We start from the raw sequence: 19,329 nt of genomic DNA, 5'->3' as shown, positions 1-19,329 counted from the left end.
ACTAGAATCCCCAAAACAGCTCTTTTCACATATATGATACATTAATGTTTAGTTATTAATTCCTTGTTCTGGCTGACGTTAAATTTGACTTTTTGCCCCCCCAAAATCACCTATTTTCCCTTACTTTTTGGAGGGTAGAAAGTTAATTAAAGCTCTCTTTTTCCACACGTTCCATTATGGAGTTGACCACAAGTAGAATTGACTCCCATTTGTCAGTTTTGTTTTTTTTTTTTTTTTTTTTNTTAGTAGGACAAGAGGATAAATGGGATGAAGGTGGGGGAAGGGGAAAAGTAATATTAAGTTATCCTTTAATAAGTGTTGGTAGGTCCTTGTCTGACTGGAGAGTAAACTTGATATTTGCTTAAAGAAAAGCCTCTGCATTTGGGAGTGGGTCAGTAGAGAAGCACCTCCTAGGAGAGATAAGAAGAAATCCCTTGGGAAATGGGAGAGACTTCTCATTTGAAGAAAAGAGTATTAACCCAGTGACATAATATTTTCCACTTCTTGAGTCTAATAAAGATTATTTCCTTTCCCATTCTTTATTTAGGTTCTGGCTTTGTAGGAAAATAGGATATCATGGTTAAAGGACAGAAATAAAGTACTAAATGAAACATAGGATGGTTGACAAGGCAATGTGTAGAAATGAAATAAGTTACTATGTAAAATATTCTTTATAATTCGGGGTGCCTGGGTAGCGCTAAGCATCCGACTCTTGATTTCGATTCAGGTCATGATCTCGGTCGTGAGATCGAGCCCCACATTGCATGGGGTTCCAGGCTGAGCGTGGAACCTGCTAAAGATTGTCTCTCCCTCTATACCTCCCCTGCATGTACACCCTCTCTATTATATCCATGTTTGCTCACTCTCCCTCTTTCTCCCAAAAAAGAAAATATTCTGTATAATTCTATTCTTTGTGTCCATCATTGTTATTTCATTCTGTACTAATCTGTGTCTCAACTTTTTCTAGGTCTTCAGAGCTACTGGCAGATAATTTTGGGGGACTTCATATTTGGAGGTCTATAAAAAGGTGACTGAGTCAAATAAATCCTTTGCATTTGTTTTAATTTTTATATTGTAATGAATGCTAAAATCATATGTTGAGATAATGGTGATCATAATTCATTCAGCGAACATTCTCAATCACTTTCTGTGTGCCAGGCACCATTCTGAACGTTGGAACTATAGCAGAGGATAAAACACAAAAATCGTGTCCTCATAGAGTTTATATTATGGTAGAAAGATACAGAAAATTTAACAAGTAAAAGATATCTTGAAATTGTTCCACCTAGAGACAGAGTTAACTCCTCATTCTAGGACACCTCTCCAAACTATGCGATAGGTTAATAAATTCTGTGCTACTAAGCTTGGTAAACTGTACTAAGGGTCTGTTGTCTTGGCTTATAAAACTAGAGTTATTGTAATAAAATATTGCATATAGATGATCTGTTAAGTCTTCAGTTAATATTTTAATAGCTACATTTTGCAGAGTGTTATTTAGGGAAGGAATGATTTTCAGGGTTATATGAGAAATTTGATTTTGTTAACATTTTTTGTATTAAGCCTAATAATTTGAAAGCTTTATTTATGTATTTATTTTCAAGATTTTATTTTAGTTCAAGTTAGTTCACAGATACTAGTTTCAGAGGTAGAATTTAGTGATTTTTCAGTTGCGTATAATACCCAGTGCTCATTACATCAAGTACGCTTCTTAATGCCCATCACCTAATGTGAAAGCATTTTTTAGAAGATGGCCATGCTAATCTATAATAATTGCCTTCATCAGAAGAGAGGAAGTCTTGTAAAACTAAACAAGAGGAAGATGGAGGAATTCATGAAAGAGAAATTCATAACTAAGTAGTTAATGTTTCTTATATTAAGTCTCCAAATTAGCTAGGTTGAGATTTCAGTAAGGAATGTGCTAATCATTTATTCACTCATTAAGGAAGTATTATCCATAATAATTTTCCCATTTTTTCCTTTTAGTATATCTTTTAAAAATTACTCTCAGAAAAATAACTGTCAGCTTAAGTTTATAAGTTGTCTTTCTTCTAGAAGCCTACTTTTTTTTTATGGGCATAGAATAGTAATGGCTATGACAAAGGCTTTTTAATGGTGTTGAATAACTTTTTTTATCCTTTACTGAAAATGTAACACATGATTGAGATTCCTGTATTGGTTAAGGGGAGGTAAGACCATTATCAGACTCTGTTCTAATTATCAAGCCAGGCAGCTTCTGGGATTTTTGGGTTTTGTTTGTTTCTTATTTTTAATTCAAGTTTATAGAGTGATACTATAGTTAGAGGAATAGTTGTAACCAACAGTCGTCAATATTTAACTTTTTTTTTTTTTAGCTTATTTGATAAGTATTCTCTCCTATTATTTGTAGATTTTATTTCAGTTTCCCAGAGGCTTGGACGATGTACTGCCTAAACCTGTTTGGATATATTGTTAGGGAAAGGAAATACTTTATGTGTCAGATGGGCCCAAAGAGTTATATTCGTCACTTCTCTTTTGTAAGCTGTGAAGAAACAATAGGAAAATTTGTCTTTTTCATTTCAGTCCCAAGTCTAGCAATATGTCACCTCCAGTTGTATAGGAACCAGTGTCTTGTCTTCACCCAGGTTTGGAGAGTCCTAGATCTTGATGAGATCCAACTCTTTCAAAGTGTAGGTGCCAGAGAGGACTGCTTAGTTTATAGCTGTTTCTAGTATTCTAAAATAACACAAAAGAGTAATATTATCTTTATGTGTTCTTAAAAATCTTGGCCTGATTCACTGTTCACAATTGGTTTTTTTATCCACATTAATTTGCTTTATGTATCAAAATATGATTTAAGCATCTCTATGGTCTGTCACTTAAAATTTGCACTAATTCTCTGGATTGACTTAGTATCACATACTTTTCATTTCATTAAATTTTTCTAATATAAGTAATTGATTTTTCTCCTGTCTTATTTGTCTTAAGATGAATCAGCAAATCAATCATGACTCTTTTTTGTAGTCTTTTTGCAAAATTCTTTATTAACCTGGGCCTTTAACTTTCTTTCTTCCCTCCCACATAAAATGCTCTGGTTTCTTTCAATAGTTTAATATAAAACCACTAATGTAAAATTGTACAGAGTATACTTTTTTTTCCCCTTTGCACCATACCTTCAAATTTCTTAATACACTCTTTTCTTTTCTTTTCTTTTCTTTTTTTAGAGAGAGAGAGAGTGAGAAAGGGGTGGTTGGGGGAGAGGGAGAGAATGTTATGCGGCTTCCACACTGAGTATGGAGCCCAATGCAGGGCTCGATCTCACAACCCTGAGATCATGACCTTTGCCGAAATCAAAAGTCGGATGTTTAACGGACTGAGCCACCCAGGCACGCCCCCTCAAAGATTTTATTTTTAAGTAATCTCTACACCCAACTTGGGGCTCAACCTTACAGCCCTGAGATCAAGAATCACATGCTCTACTGAGTGAGCCAGGCGCCCCACTCTCTTAATGTACTTTTGACTTTTTACTACTTCAGTAGTTTGTCTTTTCGTTTTCAAATTCCACTGGTTATGGTCAGCAACTCAAGGTATCCTCACTGCTTTTCCATAGAAAATTTTCTAACCTTTATTATGAAACTACTCTTTATGTTTTTATTTATACCTAGCCGTGGATGTTGCTTAACAAATACAGTTAAGACAGTTGCATCTTTTCCCAAAATCATAGTTAAAAATGGCTTCAGAAAGGGAAAAGTGTTTCTGTCACACAAGAATGCAATAAGAACAGCTGTGTCCAATGAGATATAAACACCTCTTTTTTTTTTTTTTTAAGATTTTATTTATTTATTCGACAGAGATAGAGAAAGCCGGCGAGAGAGGGAACACAAGCAGGGGGAGTGGGAGAGGAAGAAGCAGGCTCATAGCGGAGGAGCCTGATGTGGGGCTCGATCCCAGAACGCCAGGATCACGCCCTGAGCCGAAGGCAGATGCTTAACCGCTGTGCCACCCAGGCGCCCCATAAACACCTCTTTTATCCTCATATTTAATCTGGAAGAAATAATATTGTTGGCTGCTGGTAAAACTGCATTTATTTGTGGCCTAGGGGGAAACAAGTTTAAATGAAGTTGTTTTTTGTTTTGTTTTGTTTTTAAGTAAGCTCTACACCCAACATGGGGCTTGAACTCATGACCTCAAGATCAAGAGTAGCATGCTCCACCAACTGAGCCAGCCAGTAGCCCCTAAATGAAGGTTTTTAATTGTTAAAGAATTTGGTTAAACGTTGATATTTCTATTTACCATCCTATAAATTAGAACTTATTCTGTGGGTCCTAGGCTGTGAGAAAATTTTGTTTGATGAGCAGTTGTATAATGGTGGAAATGTACTTGCTAGCAAGCTAGGCAGGCTGTACTTCCCCTTTAGCTAAAAAGAAAAAAATTGAAATAGAAATGAAAAGTAAGCATAACTTTTGCTACCCCCTTTGTAGAACATTAATGCAGTACACAGTAAAGTAGGACAATGTATAGATCCTTTGCTGTACTTGTTTTATATTTATCCCTTAAAAGACTTATTATAAAAATGGCAAAATAGGGGTGTCTGGGTGGCTCAGTTGAGCATCTGACTCCTGGTTTTGGCCCAGGTTGTGATCTTGGGGTTGTAAGATCGAGCCCCATGTCTGGCTCCATGCTCAACTGGCTCTGCTCAGCAGAGTCTGCTTAGAATTCTCTCCCCCATCTCTCTGCCCCTCCCCCGCTCTCTCAAATACATAAATCTTTTTTTTATAAATAAATAAAAATGGGAAAATATTCAGTAGCATTTACGATAAATGTAAAGAACTATCTGGTTATTAGATATTTTCCTTTTCTGTGGCAGGATTCCTCATGTCCATAACATGTTGGTTAAGGCTGTGCAGCTCACCCCCACTCTCAGAGTGGCCAGTCTCCATTAATTGGACCCCGTGATTTCCACTCTCTGCTGTATTGGACGTCATGAGCATTGCAATCCCTCTGGGAGTCACCACACCAGATACATCCTACTCAGATATGGCTGCTGGATCAGAGTAAGTGCTACTTTCTGGGTAGTAGGTGTGTTACCAGTTTGCGTGGAGATAACTTTCTTATGGGCATCTAATAATAAGTAGGCAGTATTTTCTAAACCCAAGCCTAGCCCACTGTCAATGACATTAGACCGTTCCCTTTTTGCCCATAGAAGCTGGAGGGAAAAAAGAGTTAGAAGGGGGGGAGGTGTTCTTAGTAAATAATACAATTGAATTAAATTTGCACAGTAGTGATTACATTTTCATTTGTTTTGATGGGTGGGGAAGATTGAAATGAAGTAGGTGTCACTACGTGCCTCTGTAGAGTTAATGATTATTCTGAGGATGGAGATAAAGAGGAGTTCTCTCCAACTGATTTTCCTTGAAGGCCTCTTCCTATGTACTTCTCACTGTTCTAGAGTAAAGGGGCTAAAACTTTATATGGGCAGGTTACTTAGAACTTCTCATATTTGGGGTAGAAAACATTGAAAGAAGTGTCATCTGTTTTTATATAATATTCATTGCCTAGAAAGAGGACCTTCAAAATCAGTGGTACCAAACTTTTTTTTCAGCTAAGAGCAGCTTTAGGAATTCAGAGTTTGTCGAAAAGCCCAATCCCTAAAATAGACTCTCAATTCTTGAAGAATTTAAATACCAAATGGCAATGAAGGTAGGCCTTCATTATAAAACTTTATATATTATTCACAGTTTAAAAAATTTTAGCCTTTTGTATCCCTTCTCTTTTAAGTTGTCCAAGATTCCCCCTGCTCACAGATTCCCCCTCTTGTCCTTTTACCTCCCTTGTACCCAATCTTCCTTGCTTACAGAAAGGAAGTGGAAGCCCCCTACCTTTCAAGACGAAGTGGCACTACACCAGGATGTGAAAGTCCAGCGAAAGAGACCCAAGGGGCCTAGGGGGCAGCACACCCCCAGAAGCCAAGTCTATTCCAGGCAGTACCAGGGATTAGGGTCTGGGCTGGAAAAATCCTGGTGTTTTGAATATGTTCAGGTCCAGTTCAGACTCTTGATCCCACAGCCACTTCTTGAGTGAGGTGGGTGTTGCTCTAATTCCCCTGTTTCTCTTGCCATTTTCATAGTCCCTGGGGATTCTTCCCCCTTCAGCAAAGCAAAGCAACTGTACCAGAGCTCTGGGTTCAACTGCATCCCTGATTAATAGTGGTTTTCTTCCTTGAAACTGAGAATATAGTAAAGAGCATGTATATTTTCTTCACAAAGCCACCTAGGATTACTTAACTGTCTATTGTCTTCCTGAAAGAGGAAGACTTAAAATTAAGCTACCCCAAGAAGCAGTATACTATATTCTGGGGTAGTTGAGAACTGAAAGTTTTTGGCCTTATTCCCATATAAAAAGGAAGGGGGGGGATGGGAAGGGTGGAATTGTGTTCCTTCCAGGGCTTTTTTTCCTGTTTTGTTTTGTTTTTATTTTTTTGCATGCCTAAGAGATTCAGTTTTGCCGATAGCTGAGATTTCCAAGTTTATAACTATTTCCCAAATACTTAAAAAATCTTCCTGCATTAGGAACTATAATTGTATAGTATTAACAGATTTTTATAAAGTCAGCCACTACCTCTTACGTGGATTGCCTAACAAACTACACAGGTAGACAGCATTAACATTTGTGAGAAATTTCAACAGAGATTAAATCAATGACTTTGGGACTGATAGAGAAAAAAACTTAAAGCAATTATTCTTAAAACTGGTATTTTTCCCAGAGTGCAGAGGTGACCACCCATAAATGCTGCTAGGGAGCCCAGAAGTATTTGCAGACTTCTGGCCTAAAAATTTGACTGTGATGTTTCTATTTCCTGAAACATTTTCATCTGTAATTTCTTGACAGATTTCTGATACTGTTGTTGTACAGTTATCCATTTAGTATTTCTACAAAGCAAGAGAGTGTCAGCAATTAGCTTATGTGCCATTCTGTTACATTTTAGATGATATTTGTTAATGTTTCACCATGCATATTCCACTGTCATGCATATTCCACTGTTCTGGGCACTCTAAGATTAAACTTGGTATGAAAGGCAACATACTCAACTGAGTAAAAGACCTAGACCTTATTTCATGGGATTTTAAATTTGATAACAACAGTAGGCATTATGCATTTTTTTATGTATTTGTAGGAGAACCTCTAGATAAAACAATAAAACCAAGGATTTTTCTGAATTTACAGTTCTGCCATTAATGAATTTCAGACATTTTCCAAGAGGTAGCATTATAGCAGCAGGTTGCATGTTGTATTTAAAACACAATCAGTGCAATATCTGTTGTAAGCATGGCTTCTGTGTATGTGCCCAACTGTCACAGTAGTTCAGACATAGGCTATATTTGCATAAAATGGTTGGCTGATAAGGAAATGCAGTCCTGACACTCCAGATTTTTACTCCATTCTTTGAAATATAGATAAGAGTATATATATATATGTGTGTGTGTCAAGGATTATCTTAGGAAATTGTATAGTTATCTATCAATGTGACTATTTAATTAATAGCCAGCATGGAAATTACCAAGTTTCCTCATCAAAAGATATGAGCTTAAATTTTAATATTTGGCACACATAGCAATATATTAAATGCTGTGCTTTACTAGAAAGTATTGTCCATTGGGATGGCCTTTTAACCTCCACAAAATACATTTTATTTTTATTCCCTAGACTTGCACATGAAGTGCATATGTTCATATTTACCCAGTTTGGAGATGGGTAAGACACAACCAACATAGCTCCATCTCCATGGCCATCTTTTATTTCATGCCACTTTCCTTTTTCCCGTCCAGAAAAATTCCATTTCTAATAAACAGCTGCCATGTTTCACCCCATGTGTTCAGTGGTACAAAATCTCTTATATAAAATACGTACAGCTTTTTTGGAATACTTGTGTATCTAGTGAATTAACAGTGTTGAAAGTTATTACTTTCTCTTAACTGTCCATCATAGAAACTAAATTCTGCCTTCATTTTATTAATGCTTGTTTGCCTTCAGTTTCATTTAGGAAACCCCACCTGTTTCCTAATACTCAGAGCTGATTGCCTCACAGTGAGCCATGTCAGATCATCTTTTCTCAAGAATACTGACCTGCATTCTTGATGTACCCCCACCCCAATTCCCATCTTGCAGACACTCTTAAAGAATAAAATGCATGCACTTCACTAACAGAATACTTTCCTATGTCTAAAGTTCTTCTTCACCTAGAAATTACCTTTGCTGTTATTAATAAGATCCCTTCTCACAGTTTTGGAGCATATAACTGGGTGAGTTGGATATATCTCAGAATTTTCTTTTATCCCTCACTTCTCAGCTGACATTGCACCACATTGAACTGCACACTTTATTCCTGCCAAGTACTGTGTATTGTATACTTCCAAGCAGGAAAACGTTTGTTCCTTAAAGCAAACTGTGCATTATTTGATTCCCTAAAAGACCCTTTGATCTCTAAGGCTGAGTTGTAAGTGTCCTTGGAGTTTCTAATTTGTGAATTTAAATGACAGATAATCCATTACTGAGTTCAGTAAAGTCATACAATTGCATTTCTTAATTATCTTTCAAAATTCCCTAAAACTTAACCAGGTAACAGAGTTAAAAGTTCTTTTTTTCCCAAAACTTGTATTTTGTCCTTTGTTACCTATGCCTTTTTATTATCAAGTAAAGGCTTACAATTAAATTTCTAAATTTGAACACATTTATAATGTTTTTATATTAACAAATTATACTTGGAAAGTTTGTTTTCCACTAGATGAGGGTATGAAAAGATATTAAACCAGGCTTCTCAATAAGCCTGGTTACTTAAATTTTCATATCATTTTCTTTAAAGATAGAATGTTATCCTGGTTTTCCAAATCAGTTAGGCACAGTGGAAAGAGCACAGGATTTGGAGTTAGCTATTGTTTCAAATTCTGGCTTTGTCAGTGTGTGATCTTGGTGACGTCATGTAATCTCACCACCTCAACTTCTCCTTCTGTAAAAATGGGGTGCTATTTACCATGTTTACTAGTTGCAGACAAATGAATTAATGTATATAAAAGCACCTAGAAAATAATGGGTGATTCAGAATGGTAGCCACAACTCTGATTATTTGTCAATAAACAATAACCTCTGAGTACAGTTTTGATTATTTTGAAGTTCTGTGGTATCACCATGCAGCTGTTAAGTAATCGTGTCCTTGATATGCTTGCATGTCGTTGGTGGATGAGAAGTTATTACTCTTATATTTGAAAGGTGTTTGGGGGTTCATCAAGATGAGAGGTGTGATAAATATAAGATGCCATTGTTTTTACCTGTACTTTCTTCAGGGTATCCTGTCTTGGTAGTGAATGGAAGAGGGCCTGGTCCCTGGGGCAGTGCAGAAGGCACTTTCATCATCTCACTCACTGCAAATGTCATGTGAGGTTTCATGGAAGTATTAAGAGATCCAATTAAGAAGAATAGTTCTGAGTCTAAACCAGCCCAGAGTGGCTTCTCTAGGGGAAACTCCCTGCTCAGCTGGTACGTTTGTGTTTGTCATTAGGGACACCTTGTATTCCAGGTGCCTGCCTTGAGACATCTGCCTGTACTGGCTTCATGTTACACACAAATCCACATTTAATAACACTCCTGTTATTTATAGGCTTAGTTATGTTAATCAGATTGTTTCACTGAGTTCCTTCTCTTATTCTAGTGGCTGGTGGTTGTGGAAAGAGGAGGGGTTAGCATGGGAAGTTACAGTCTTAGTTTAAGGGAAGATTAGGTGTTATGCTATCATGCGTTGCTTTTCGCCTTTGTGCAGCCCTGAATCTGTGGAGGCTAGTCCAGCAGTTAATGAGAAGAGCGTGTATTCCACTCATAATTATGGGACCACTCAGAGGCATGGGTGTCGAGGACTGCCTTATGCTGTGAGTATGCATTTGTTTCTCTCCAGAGCAGTGATCTTCCTGGAGTGTAATCCATTCTTATACATTGTGACTTTCTTGAAATGTTTATATGCAGCATGACGAAGTTGCCCCTTTTGCACTTCCCTGCCTCCAGCGGACGTCTAGCCCTGCATCATTGTTCTTGTTTTTATGTCCCAGTTGACCTTGGCATTTTGTTTTATCACTTTCCTGGTTGAAGCCAAAAAACAAAGGGTACTACTTTCTTCTTTCTTTCCATATGTACCATACTTTAGGGGAGAGAGGGGCCAGTGTTTGGACACTGTTGATTTAAAAAATCTTATTTTCAGGATCATAATTACGGAGCCCCTCCTCCTCCGACACCTCCTGCTTCTCCCCCTGTCCAGACGATCATCCCTCGTTCTGACCTGAATGGCCTGCCGTCGCCCGTAGAGGAACGCTGTGGAGACAGCCCGAACTCTGAAGGAGAGACTGTTCCTACCTGGTGTCCTTGTGGTCTTTCTCAGGATGGCTTCCTTCTCAACTGTGACAAGTGCAGGTAAGATCATGCTCCATCTCAATTCAAGCCTGGGTTGCTGGGATTAGGGTTTCTTATCAGTAGGGAAAAGCTCAAAGTATTCTTTCTTGTGTTTGTTAATGTAGATGATTCCTTAGTGCTCCTTGGCTCGAATTCTCTGCACTAGGTGAGAATTGCTGACAACAAGGAATGAGAGATTGATGTTAAAGCTATTGAATTTGATATGAAATTTAATGTCCTGGAAACATTTGGTAGGTGGGAGGAAGGGGGTAGTATATGCAGGGACACTTCTCCCATGTGTGCGACGATGTGCTGCATGCTGTTGGAAGGACTACTTTAAGTTTATTTTCCCTCTTTAGGGGAATGAGCAGGGGGAAGGTTATTAGACTTCATCGGCGGAAGCAGGACAACATATCAGGTGAGCCAAAAATGGGTTGGGCCCATGTTTTGACAGATAAATATTTTGTGGTTTAAATAACCTCAAGAGCTCCTGTTAGTCCCCATGGTCCCTAGCTTTTCATGGAAAGAGAAAGCAGTTCTCTCACAACCACTGTGTAATTCTCTTGTTGTGAATTAATATCTCCAGAAACAACATTTTAGCCCCAGAGCAATCAAAATATTCCTTGTGAGCACACATACCAAATAAAACAGACCCTTTTTCTGTGTTAATACATTGAGGTGATGGAGCTTGGGGACTTAGTACAAGGGGGAAAATATATACGATGTAGAGCAGAATTCCTATGCTTGATGCCAGTGATACAGAAAGAACCTTGTTTTCATAAGAAAGGTGGGTATTTATGTTCTACATATGACAGAGTTCATTGAAGTTATGACTTCCCGAATATGGAAAAGGAATAAAGATAAAGAAATAAGCTTCTTTTAATGCATTTTTGACGCTGTTTGCACAATGTGTGAACTATGAAATAACTTTTTTTCAGGTGGGGATAGCAGTGCAACAGAAAGCTGGGATGAGGAGCTTTCTCCTTCCACTGTGTTGTACACAGCAACACAGCACACACCTACAAGCATCACCTTAACTGTTAGAAGAACCAAACCCAAGAAGCGGAAGAAGAGTCCAGAAAAGGGTCGCGCAGCAGCAAAGACGAAGAAAATCAAGGTATGGAGGGTCAGAGTATCTTAAGTAGAACTATGTCTGAAATAGCCCAAATTTTGGACCAAGAACGCACCAAAATTCTTTTAAGAAGTTTGATCCAGATGTTTGAAGGGCCACTTTTGCTCTGCTTGCAAAAATCGGCTAATCTATGTTGTGAACATGTAGACCAACCTCTCTTCTGCCACTCCATAACATCACAACTGGCACAAAGTTTCTTCTACTCCAAACCCCATCCCAGGTATGAAATCCCAGCCCCACCTGGCCAAGCCCGTATGTGCTGCAGCCTCCAGTCTAGGCTTCCGCTATCCTTCATTATCTCCCCACCTCCTCAGTCCCAAGGCATAGTCTGAAATTCTTGTCCTGGTACATGCCCACCTCATGTCATTGGGTTGATTGTTTTCTCCTTGTTTCAAAAAAGTTAGGAAACATCTCTTGAATGATCTAGGCTTCCTCAGTGTTGTGGTCACTTTCCTGTAGTCTCAACTAAAAACTCTCCAGGAGAAACCTCTTCTGTTTTGTGTTCTTTCTTCCCCATCATGGCAACTTTGTTGTTCCTAGGTGACTTGTCCACCCCTTGTTTAGGGGATTGGTCTTTGTTTTCTTCTTAATTTCAAACCTGATAAATCTGCAACCTTACGAAATGTTTTTATTTACTTTTTCTTCTAGTGTCGGGGTGCATATAGGATTTAAGTGATGCATGCTCTTCCCTGTTAATTACCTAGATTCACCATGGAAAGTGTTAGAATTAGCCTCAGAGTTCACTGGCCTTGAGCTGCCCCTATTCTTGATAATAGTGTGGGGGATTCCATTGTATTTGTTACCTAGGGAAAAGGGGACAGACGAAAACACTAGTTCTTGCTTTAGTTTTAGTCTCAGATAGGTATAACTGTCATTCTTGGTACCAAGTTTTGTTTTGTTCTACTTGTTTTCCTCTTTGGGATAGGCATTTCGAGAGGGATCCCGGAAGTCCTTGCGGATGAAGGTAAGGGGTATTCTTCCCTGATGCTGTGTTTTACTTCACTGTGATCTTGCATTTTGGTCAGCTTCTTTCCTGACATTGATGGTCTGGGAATCTTGGACTCTGCTTTTTGTTAGTTTATAATTGTTGCCATTCAGTTTTCATAGAGCCTTTCTCAAAAGTAGGTTTTCTTGGCCATTTTCTGAAATATTTTCCCTTTCTGTAATCAGCCTTCATTTACTGGTTTTTCATTAGCTGCTTTTCTGGGGGGTGGGGTTAAGGGGGCTAGGTGACATTTACCAAACATAATGGGGCTGATGTGTTCTGTCCTTGTAATTGGCCTCAACCTCAGGACTGAGGTTTTTCTAGTGATACAGGATCTCTTGTGCACCCACCCTAGCACCATGTGGGCTTTAGTCACCAGCTGGAAGGATAAATTTCATCAGTTAGGAAAGTAGTATTATGAATAGGAGTTACTCTTACTGGAATTACTTAGTTTTGAACTGTTTTTTTCCTGGCATATCTATTTGGTATAGAAAATTCAAATGATGCTAGTGTGTTTCTTTTCTTCAGTTATCAAATGAAAGAGCTTGTAAGGTGATACTGGATAGTGGTTGGAGAATTGAGAAATTACATGCAATGGTTTAAAATTTAAAGGACATTTAGGTACTGGGTGATAAAGAACAGTTTGCCCAAAGGAGATTTAATTATACTGTCTGGTATCTTTCTTTACTTATATATATGTAGGAGGATAGCATAGCTCCTAATTCATTACTTATGGCTTCTAAACATTTACTTAGAATTAAAATCTAATTTAATTCTTTAAGAATTCCTATCCTTAAATGTGTAAATGATAAAAAAAAGCAAGATCTTTGCTGTTAACAGTTATATGGCATAAACATGAAAATCTTTTAGTAAAAAGCTTTATTAAGATTAATATACATGAGTATATATGGAACACCAATATAACTGATGTTAACAAAGATCATAGGTAACACTTGATCTAAAATTTGAAGGCCTCACCTAGCATATACTTGTAAATAGACTTGTACATATCTGCAAAAGCAATGGGAGAGGACTCAGCCCAAGAGCATCAGAGTCCTGGGATGTCTTAGAACACAACCTAATTGTTATTTTTTTGCTAGATCTGTCTCCTATAAGAGGTTACATTTGCCTTAACTGCCCCCCTTTATTTTTGTCTCATTTGCTTAGAGGGGACCTTAAATAGACTTATAGGGCAGACATAGCCCTGATCCCAGCTGTTAATGCCCTTTTCTCTTTTATCAGCTAACTGTTGTAACTTGCCTCCAAATGTTCGAAACCTTTCGAAAGCTATTGACTGGCTGCCCCTGAAAACTGCTTATAAACCTCTCTACATGTAAATATTGCTTGCATTTTCAAGGTGTTGACAGTCCCACAGGCGTCTTAAAATTTACATAATAAAAAAATACCAGTCGGTTTATTTTGATTCTCTTATCAGAATTCTAAGTTGGGTTACAAATTTGTGCTCAGAATTAATTATTAGTAAGAGTACCACCAAAGACGTGGTTGAGAGCCAAAACAGTGGGAAGTATTTATCATTTAGATTTCTAATCCCAAACTCAAAAGCTTGCCTGCTGGAGACTGTTCTTAACCACTAAGTGCCAGTAACACATACACCCAGGTGTGGTAATCAGAAATGACTTCAGATATTACCAAATGTCTCCTGGGGACAAAAATCACCTCTGCTTGAGAACCATGCTCTAAACGCACTGAGTTAGGGTCTCAAGTACCCAGAAGAATGGGATAGCAGTGTAGTCAGAGTTGTATTCGTGAACAACAGTTAGTAATGTGGCTTCCAGTATACATTAAGTGTAGTAAGTCATTGGTTTAGTGATCACTACTGAATGCTTAAACCTGGGAATACTGTTTGGGCACCCCTAATCCCCAGTCTGGTAAGCACCCTTACATCTCAGGTTTTGAACTTCTCTTTTGCTTAGCTGTTCCTAATACCTCAAGCAGGTGATACTGTGTTCTCAGTGTGTTGGCCTCAGATGTTTCTTAGATCCCTTTGTTTATTGTTCATTCTTTTGGACTCCGGTGAGAAGGGCAGAAAACAAAGGCATTAATTTTTTCCTTTCATTTCCCTGTTCCTTGGGGAAAGGGTGGTAGACAGCAGTCAATCACAAACAGTGACACAAAAGTGAAAGAAAGCAGTTGTTAAAATAAACATAAGTGTTTCTGTGTCATTCATGGAAAGTATATTTAATTTTCTTATGCCTGTATTTGCAATTTGAGTATGGACATGGATTTGCAAGTATTTTTTGTGCTATGGTATCTTTTCCTTCTAGTCATCACTGGTATGACATCATCACTATTGGTGTTGGTTTTGTTTTCTGATGACACTTTAAGTCTTTAACACCATGGAGGAGAACACATGTCAGACTTAAACTGTGTCTCTATATCTCAAACATAAAAACTGTCTGTTTAGGATAATGTTGTTGAAATACCATAATCTTTTCTCAGTATTGTCACCATAGAGGGCAGTGGTTTTCCTAGAGAAGTATAGCAAAGTACCTCCCAGCATTTTCTGCACTCCATCTATGTACTCCTCTGCCCCACCTCACCTCTTCAGAGTGTAGCTGTTTAAACTGTCAGAGTGCTAGAAAGATACACTCCACAATGATGACTTTGTCCCTGGGAAACGAGATTACGGGTTATTTATTTGGGTCACATGTATTTTTAGAATGAACATGTATTAATTGTATAATGAAAATAATAAGTCACAAAAATTCTGGAGAGTAGTGAAATATCAGTTTAGACTGGTACACTAACACAGATACTCAGTAAGTATTAAAATTTAAACTGTAATCTTTTACATTATCTCTCATTTGTTTTTATCAAGATTTTCTTATGAACTTATGTCATTCTTCTGATAAGAACAAAATCTATTTCTGTGATTTAAAAATGGTTGTAAAATCACAGTGATGGGATGGGACTATGATCCAGATTAATTTATCACTTTATTAATGAGGAAACTAAGCTTGTCTCTCTAAGAAGTTGTTCGTGGCCTCACATCTCCTTGGTAATAAAACCATGATTAGAAGCCAAATCCCCTGACTCCGAGGCCATTACTCTTTTATGCCACACCAACTGCCAAGTGAAAATAAATTTTCTCTGGAAATTCAGCCTGTTTTCCCCCCATTTTTATGCATGGATTCTCCTAACCTACCTGACCTTTGTTCTCTACAGAATTCTCCTTCTGAAGCACAGAATTTAGATGAGAATACAACTGAGGGATGGGAAAATCGGATAAGACTATGGACTGATCAGTATGAAGAAGCTTTCACTAATCAGTACAGTGCAGATGTACAGAACGCCCTTGAACAACATCTACATTCTAGCAAGGAATTTGTGGGCAAACCTGCTATTTTAGACACTATTAATAAGACTGAATTGGCCTGTAATAATACAGTTATTGGTTCCCAAATGCAGGTAAGGATCAAAGGGTAAAAAACTCCGTGTAAGTAGTTGAGACTTTTCTAAACCCAGGAAGAGGGCATATAATGGGATTATCATTTCTTTCAAATGTATGACCCCTTGAGAAGAACAAATAGGCCAGCTGTTGAGCATTTTTAACCAAAAGCAAGTTGTAGTGACCAGAAACTGTCTAGATACATATTTTTAAAGTATTAATTAAAAATAGATAAATTAGGACAGGAAATCTTATACAGCCTGAGTAGGAATTTTCAAGATTAATAGAAAGCTAAGCTTGTTCTTTATCATTCTTGCATTAGATGTAGAGCCACTAAAATCTTAATCATATCTTTTTCAATGATCTTTTCTTGTCTTTTGTGAGGGACCAGGTGACCAGTTCATTAGGTGGAGCCTGTCTTCTAGAAGCTTTGGTCATTCAAAAATTTCTGATTATTGGGGGAAAAAATTCTGATTTTTGAGCTAAATAACATACAAATAAAGCCTAAAAATATCGGTGCCTTTTCCTCAATTAGGAAATACTTCAAGTGCCTGCTGTGCTTCTGTAGCTGTTATCTAATGTTAATCTTCTGGTTTTATGCAGCTACAGTTGGGAAGAGTCACTCGTGTTCAGAAGCACCGGAAGATCCTGAGGGCTGCAAGAGACTTGGCTCTGGACACTCTTATAATAGAGTATCGAGGGAAAGTCATGTTACGACAACAATTTGAGGTCAATGGGCATTTCTTCAAAAAGTAAGAACATCATTCACTGTGCAATGAGGGCTAAAGTGGGCCTGGCAAAGTGGTATGGCTGTGCAAAAAACATCCTGGTTGAAGGATGCTCAGATAAGCTCACACCTGTCTGCTATTTGTAGAAAAGTGCAAACAAATCTGCAAATTGTTTAATGTATAAAGTGGTAATGATTCCTTTCCAAGCCAAGCATTCCTTGCTTTGTGCTTGTTCTTTAATCAAAAGCAGACAAGCATGTGATGTTTTTCAAATTTAGGCATTGCAAAGGACTGCTGCTTCTGTCAGCATATGCTTCATATTTGAGGTGAAGTCATGGGGTGGCTCTTTTATTTGTGTTGAGAATTACAGGAATTTCAATTATATCCCTTAGACCATACCCCTTTGTGCTCTTCTACTCAAAATTCAATGGTGTAGAGATGTGTGTGGATGCACGTACTTTCGGTAATGATGCTCGGTTCATCAGAAGATCATGTACACCAAATGCAGAGGTAAGATTTCTGTAGCAACTTCTCTTTGAATGGAACCACCAAAGGACAAGTCTACTGAAGAGGCAGTCTGAAAACTTCACTCAGATTAATTTAAGGTCTGTAGATAATAATTACGATCTTTTATCATAAGAGATCCCAAAAAAAGTAATGATGCTTTTATTCTGACTGGATGGGGGCAGGGAATGGGTTTCCTTAGAGAAAGAAGAAATGGGAAAAAGCAAATTTATCATTTGCTAAAGAGAAAGAGCTAGACTGGATATGACATCATTGAGGTCATATTAAAGACATTACCATGTGATAGAAGATGTCATTAGGCCCAGCCTAAGCTGTGTGGTTGCACTTTTTTAGATTTTTAGGTAATAGTGTTGTGAGAGAGATTCTAGACATTTCTAGAGTTCATTACTCAGTGCATAATCAGTGTAGCTACATCAAATGCAGCAAGAAGATCCACAGAGCTTCTCTGACAGGCTAAGGAATTTTAATTCTCTGAAGCAACCAAAAACAGCTTTAAGATGTAGAGCAGAGATCTTACCCCAATTTCTAACATTTCAGGGTTTCTCCATTTATTTCAAGAAGTATCATAAATTTTCAAACAGTTACTATGTAATAGTTTCATGTGAAATGATGGAGTTACATAACAGACTGCCATAACTCTTAAGTAGAGAGAAATTATTTTGGCAAAAGGTTTTTTCTGTCTTATGGAGAGTTCCTGGTCTTTATAGTAAATCATCAACCGTAAGCCATATTCACACAGGTGCGACACATGATTGCAGATGGGATGATTCACCTGTGTATCTATGCTGTATCTGCCATCACCAAAGATGCTGAGGTCACCATAGCATTTGACTATGAGTACAGTAACTGGTAAGACCTACAAAACCTTTCCTATATGAATGGCCTTGTCTTACATATTAAGCTCTTCTATCAGTTTGCTTTTATTCCTTGTCATTTCCTTTTTTTTTTTTAACCTTATCTTTTCTTAAGTAATGCATTTTTGTCTAGAAATTGTGTAGGGAAAGACAGACTTGAGCAGTTTTTTTCTAGAAATACAGATACGTACTGTGTCACTGCTCACCAGTCTCCTAACCGAAGGTGTTTTGTCTTTATGTCTCTATAGCAAGAACAGTAAAAAGGGTAGATACGAAACTCCTAGAAATTGCAGTAGCATCTGTTGTTATGCACACAGCACTTGTTTCAGGGACCATTCAGTATGAAAATTTATAAAATTCATCCCAGCCATTCAAACCATGTAATCTGTCTGACTGTGACAAGGCAGAAAAACAGAAATGGCAAGTCATAGGTAAATATGTGATGGATTTTGTAAAATGGATGCCTTTTCTTCCTTGGTCCTTTTAGGCCAAAAAGGTTGTATGGTAAATTGATGTTCTGCACAGGTAGGAAAAGAAAAGGTATTAGGAATAAGTAGGGAATCTTTAGTTCAAAAGGGAGGACGTGGTGAAGGTAGACGCAAGGGAAGTATCGCCTTTTCAGCCCCTATTATTGATTCACTGTCCACTAAATAACATAAAGACATTAGGGAGAACTGAACTTAGTGAGGGTTTCTTTCTTTTCCACTGACCATATGTAGGGGAGGAGTAAGGGTTATACAGGAAAACAATGAGTATTGAAAAGTATTCACAGGACTCTAATATGTCTGTTGAACTTATTCAAAGATAATACTAGAGGAAATTACTGTACTGTTACTCCCAGAGAATGAATGGACCGTATGACTGATTTTGCAAGGCTACTGAGACAGGCATTTTCGGTTGTTTCTTTGGAGCAGTAATTATAAAGTGGACTGTGCGTGTCACAAGGGGAACCGGAATTGCCCTATACAGAAAAGGAATCCCAATGCTGCAGAACCACCACTCCCACCTCCTCCAAGCTTACCCACCATCGGAGCAGAGACAAGACGTAGAAAAGCACGACGGAAAGAGCTAGAGATGGAGCAGCAGAATGAGGCTCCAGAAGAGGATAACAGTCAGCAACCAGAACAAGTTCCTGAGAAAGCAACTGTGTCCAGTGACCATGAGGTAATCTTTCCCTGGTTGCCACATGTTGTTGTGTGTAGGGAATTTATAATAACATTTAATGCCCTTCATGTCAAGGTGGGTGTGACATTAGTCATTGTCTTTCTCTTTTTTTTTTTTTTTTTTTT

The 19,329-nt window shown here is 37.9% G+C and overlaps 1 protein-coding gene across 9 annotated transcripts in view; it reads left to right on the top strand.

Annotated features, from left to right (window-relative positions):
- Positions 1–19,329, top strand: part of SETD5 (SET domain containing 5) — an 83,538-nt gene that overhangs the window by 30,515 nt on the left and 33,694 nt on the right. For 3 of the 9 annotated variants that reach the window (XM_040628524.1, XM_040628522.1, XM_040628520.1), the window contains exons 2-13: positions 968–1,027; positions 4,844–5,030; positions 9,788–9,893; positions 10,220–10,428; positions 10,767–10,825; positions 11,346–11,524; positions 12,465–12,503; positions 15,711–15,953; positions 16,537–16,685; positions 17,054–17,171; positions 17,926–18,035; positions 18,952–19,204. In XM_040628524.1, the coding sequence (XP_040484458.1) occupies positions 4,960–5,030; positions 9,788–9,893; positions 10,220–10,428; positions 10,767–10,825; positions 11,346–11,524; positions 12,465–12,503; positions 15,711–15,953; positions 16,537–16,685; positions 17,054–17,171; positions 17,926–18,035; positions 18,952–19,204 (1,536 nt within the window). In that variant the 5' untranslated portion in view covers positions 968–1,027; positions 4,844–4,959. The remainder of the gene's footprint in view (positions 1–967; positions 1,028–4,843; positions 5,031–9,787; positions 9,894–10,219; positions 10,429–10,766; positions 10,826–11,345; positions 11,525–12,464; positions 12,504–15,710; positions 15,954–16,536; positions 16,686–17,053; positions 17,172–17,925; positions 18,036–18,951; positions 19,205–19,329) is intronic. The other 6 variants (XM_008697923.2, XM_008697921.2, XM_040628523.1 and 3 more) reach the window with 5 other exon arrangements.

Source organism: Ursus maritimus, unplaced genomic scaffold, assembly GCF_017311325.1.
Source record: "Ursus maritimus isolate PB19 unplaced genomic scaffold, ASM1731132v1 scaffold_14, whole genome shotgun sequence".
In the NCBI taxonomy this organism is placed as follows: Eukaryota; Metazoa; Chordata; class Mammalia; order Carnivora; family Ursidae; genus Ursus; species Ursus maritimus.
This window is presented reverse-complemented; position numbering and strand designations above follow the sequence as displayed.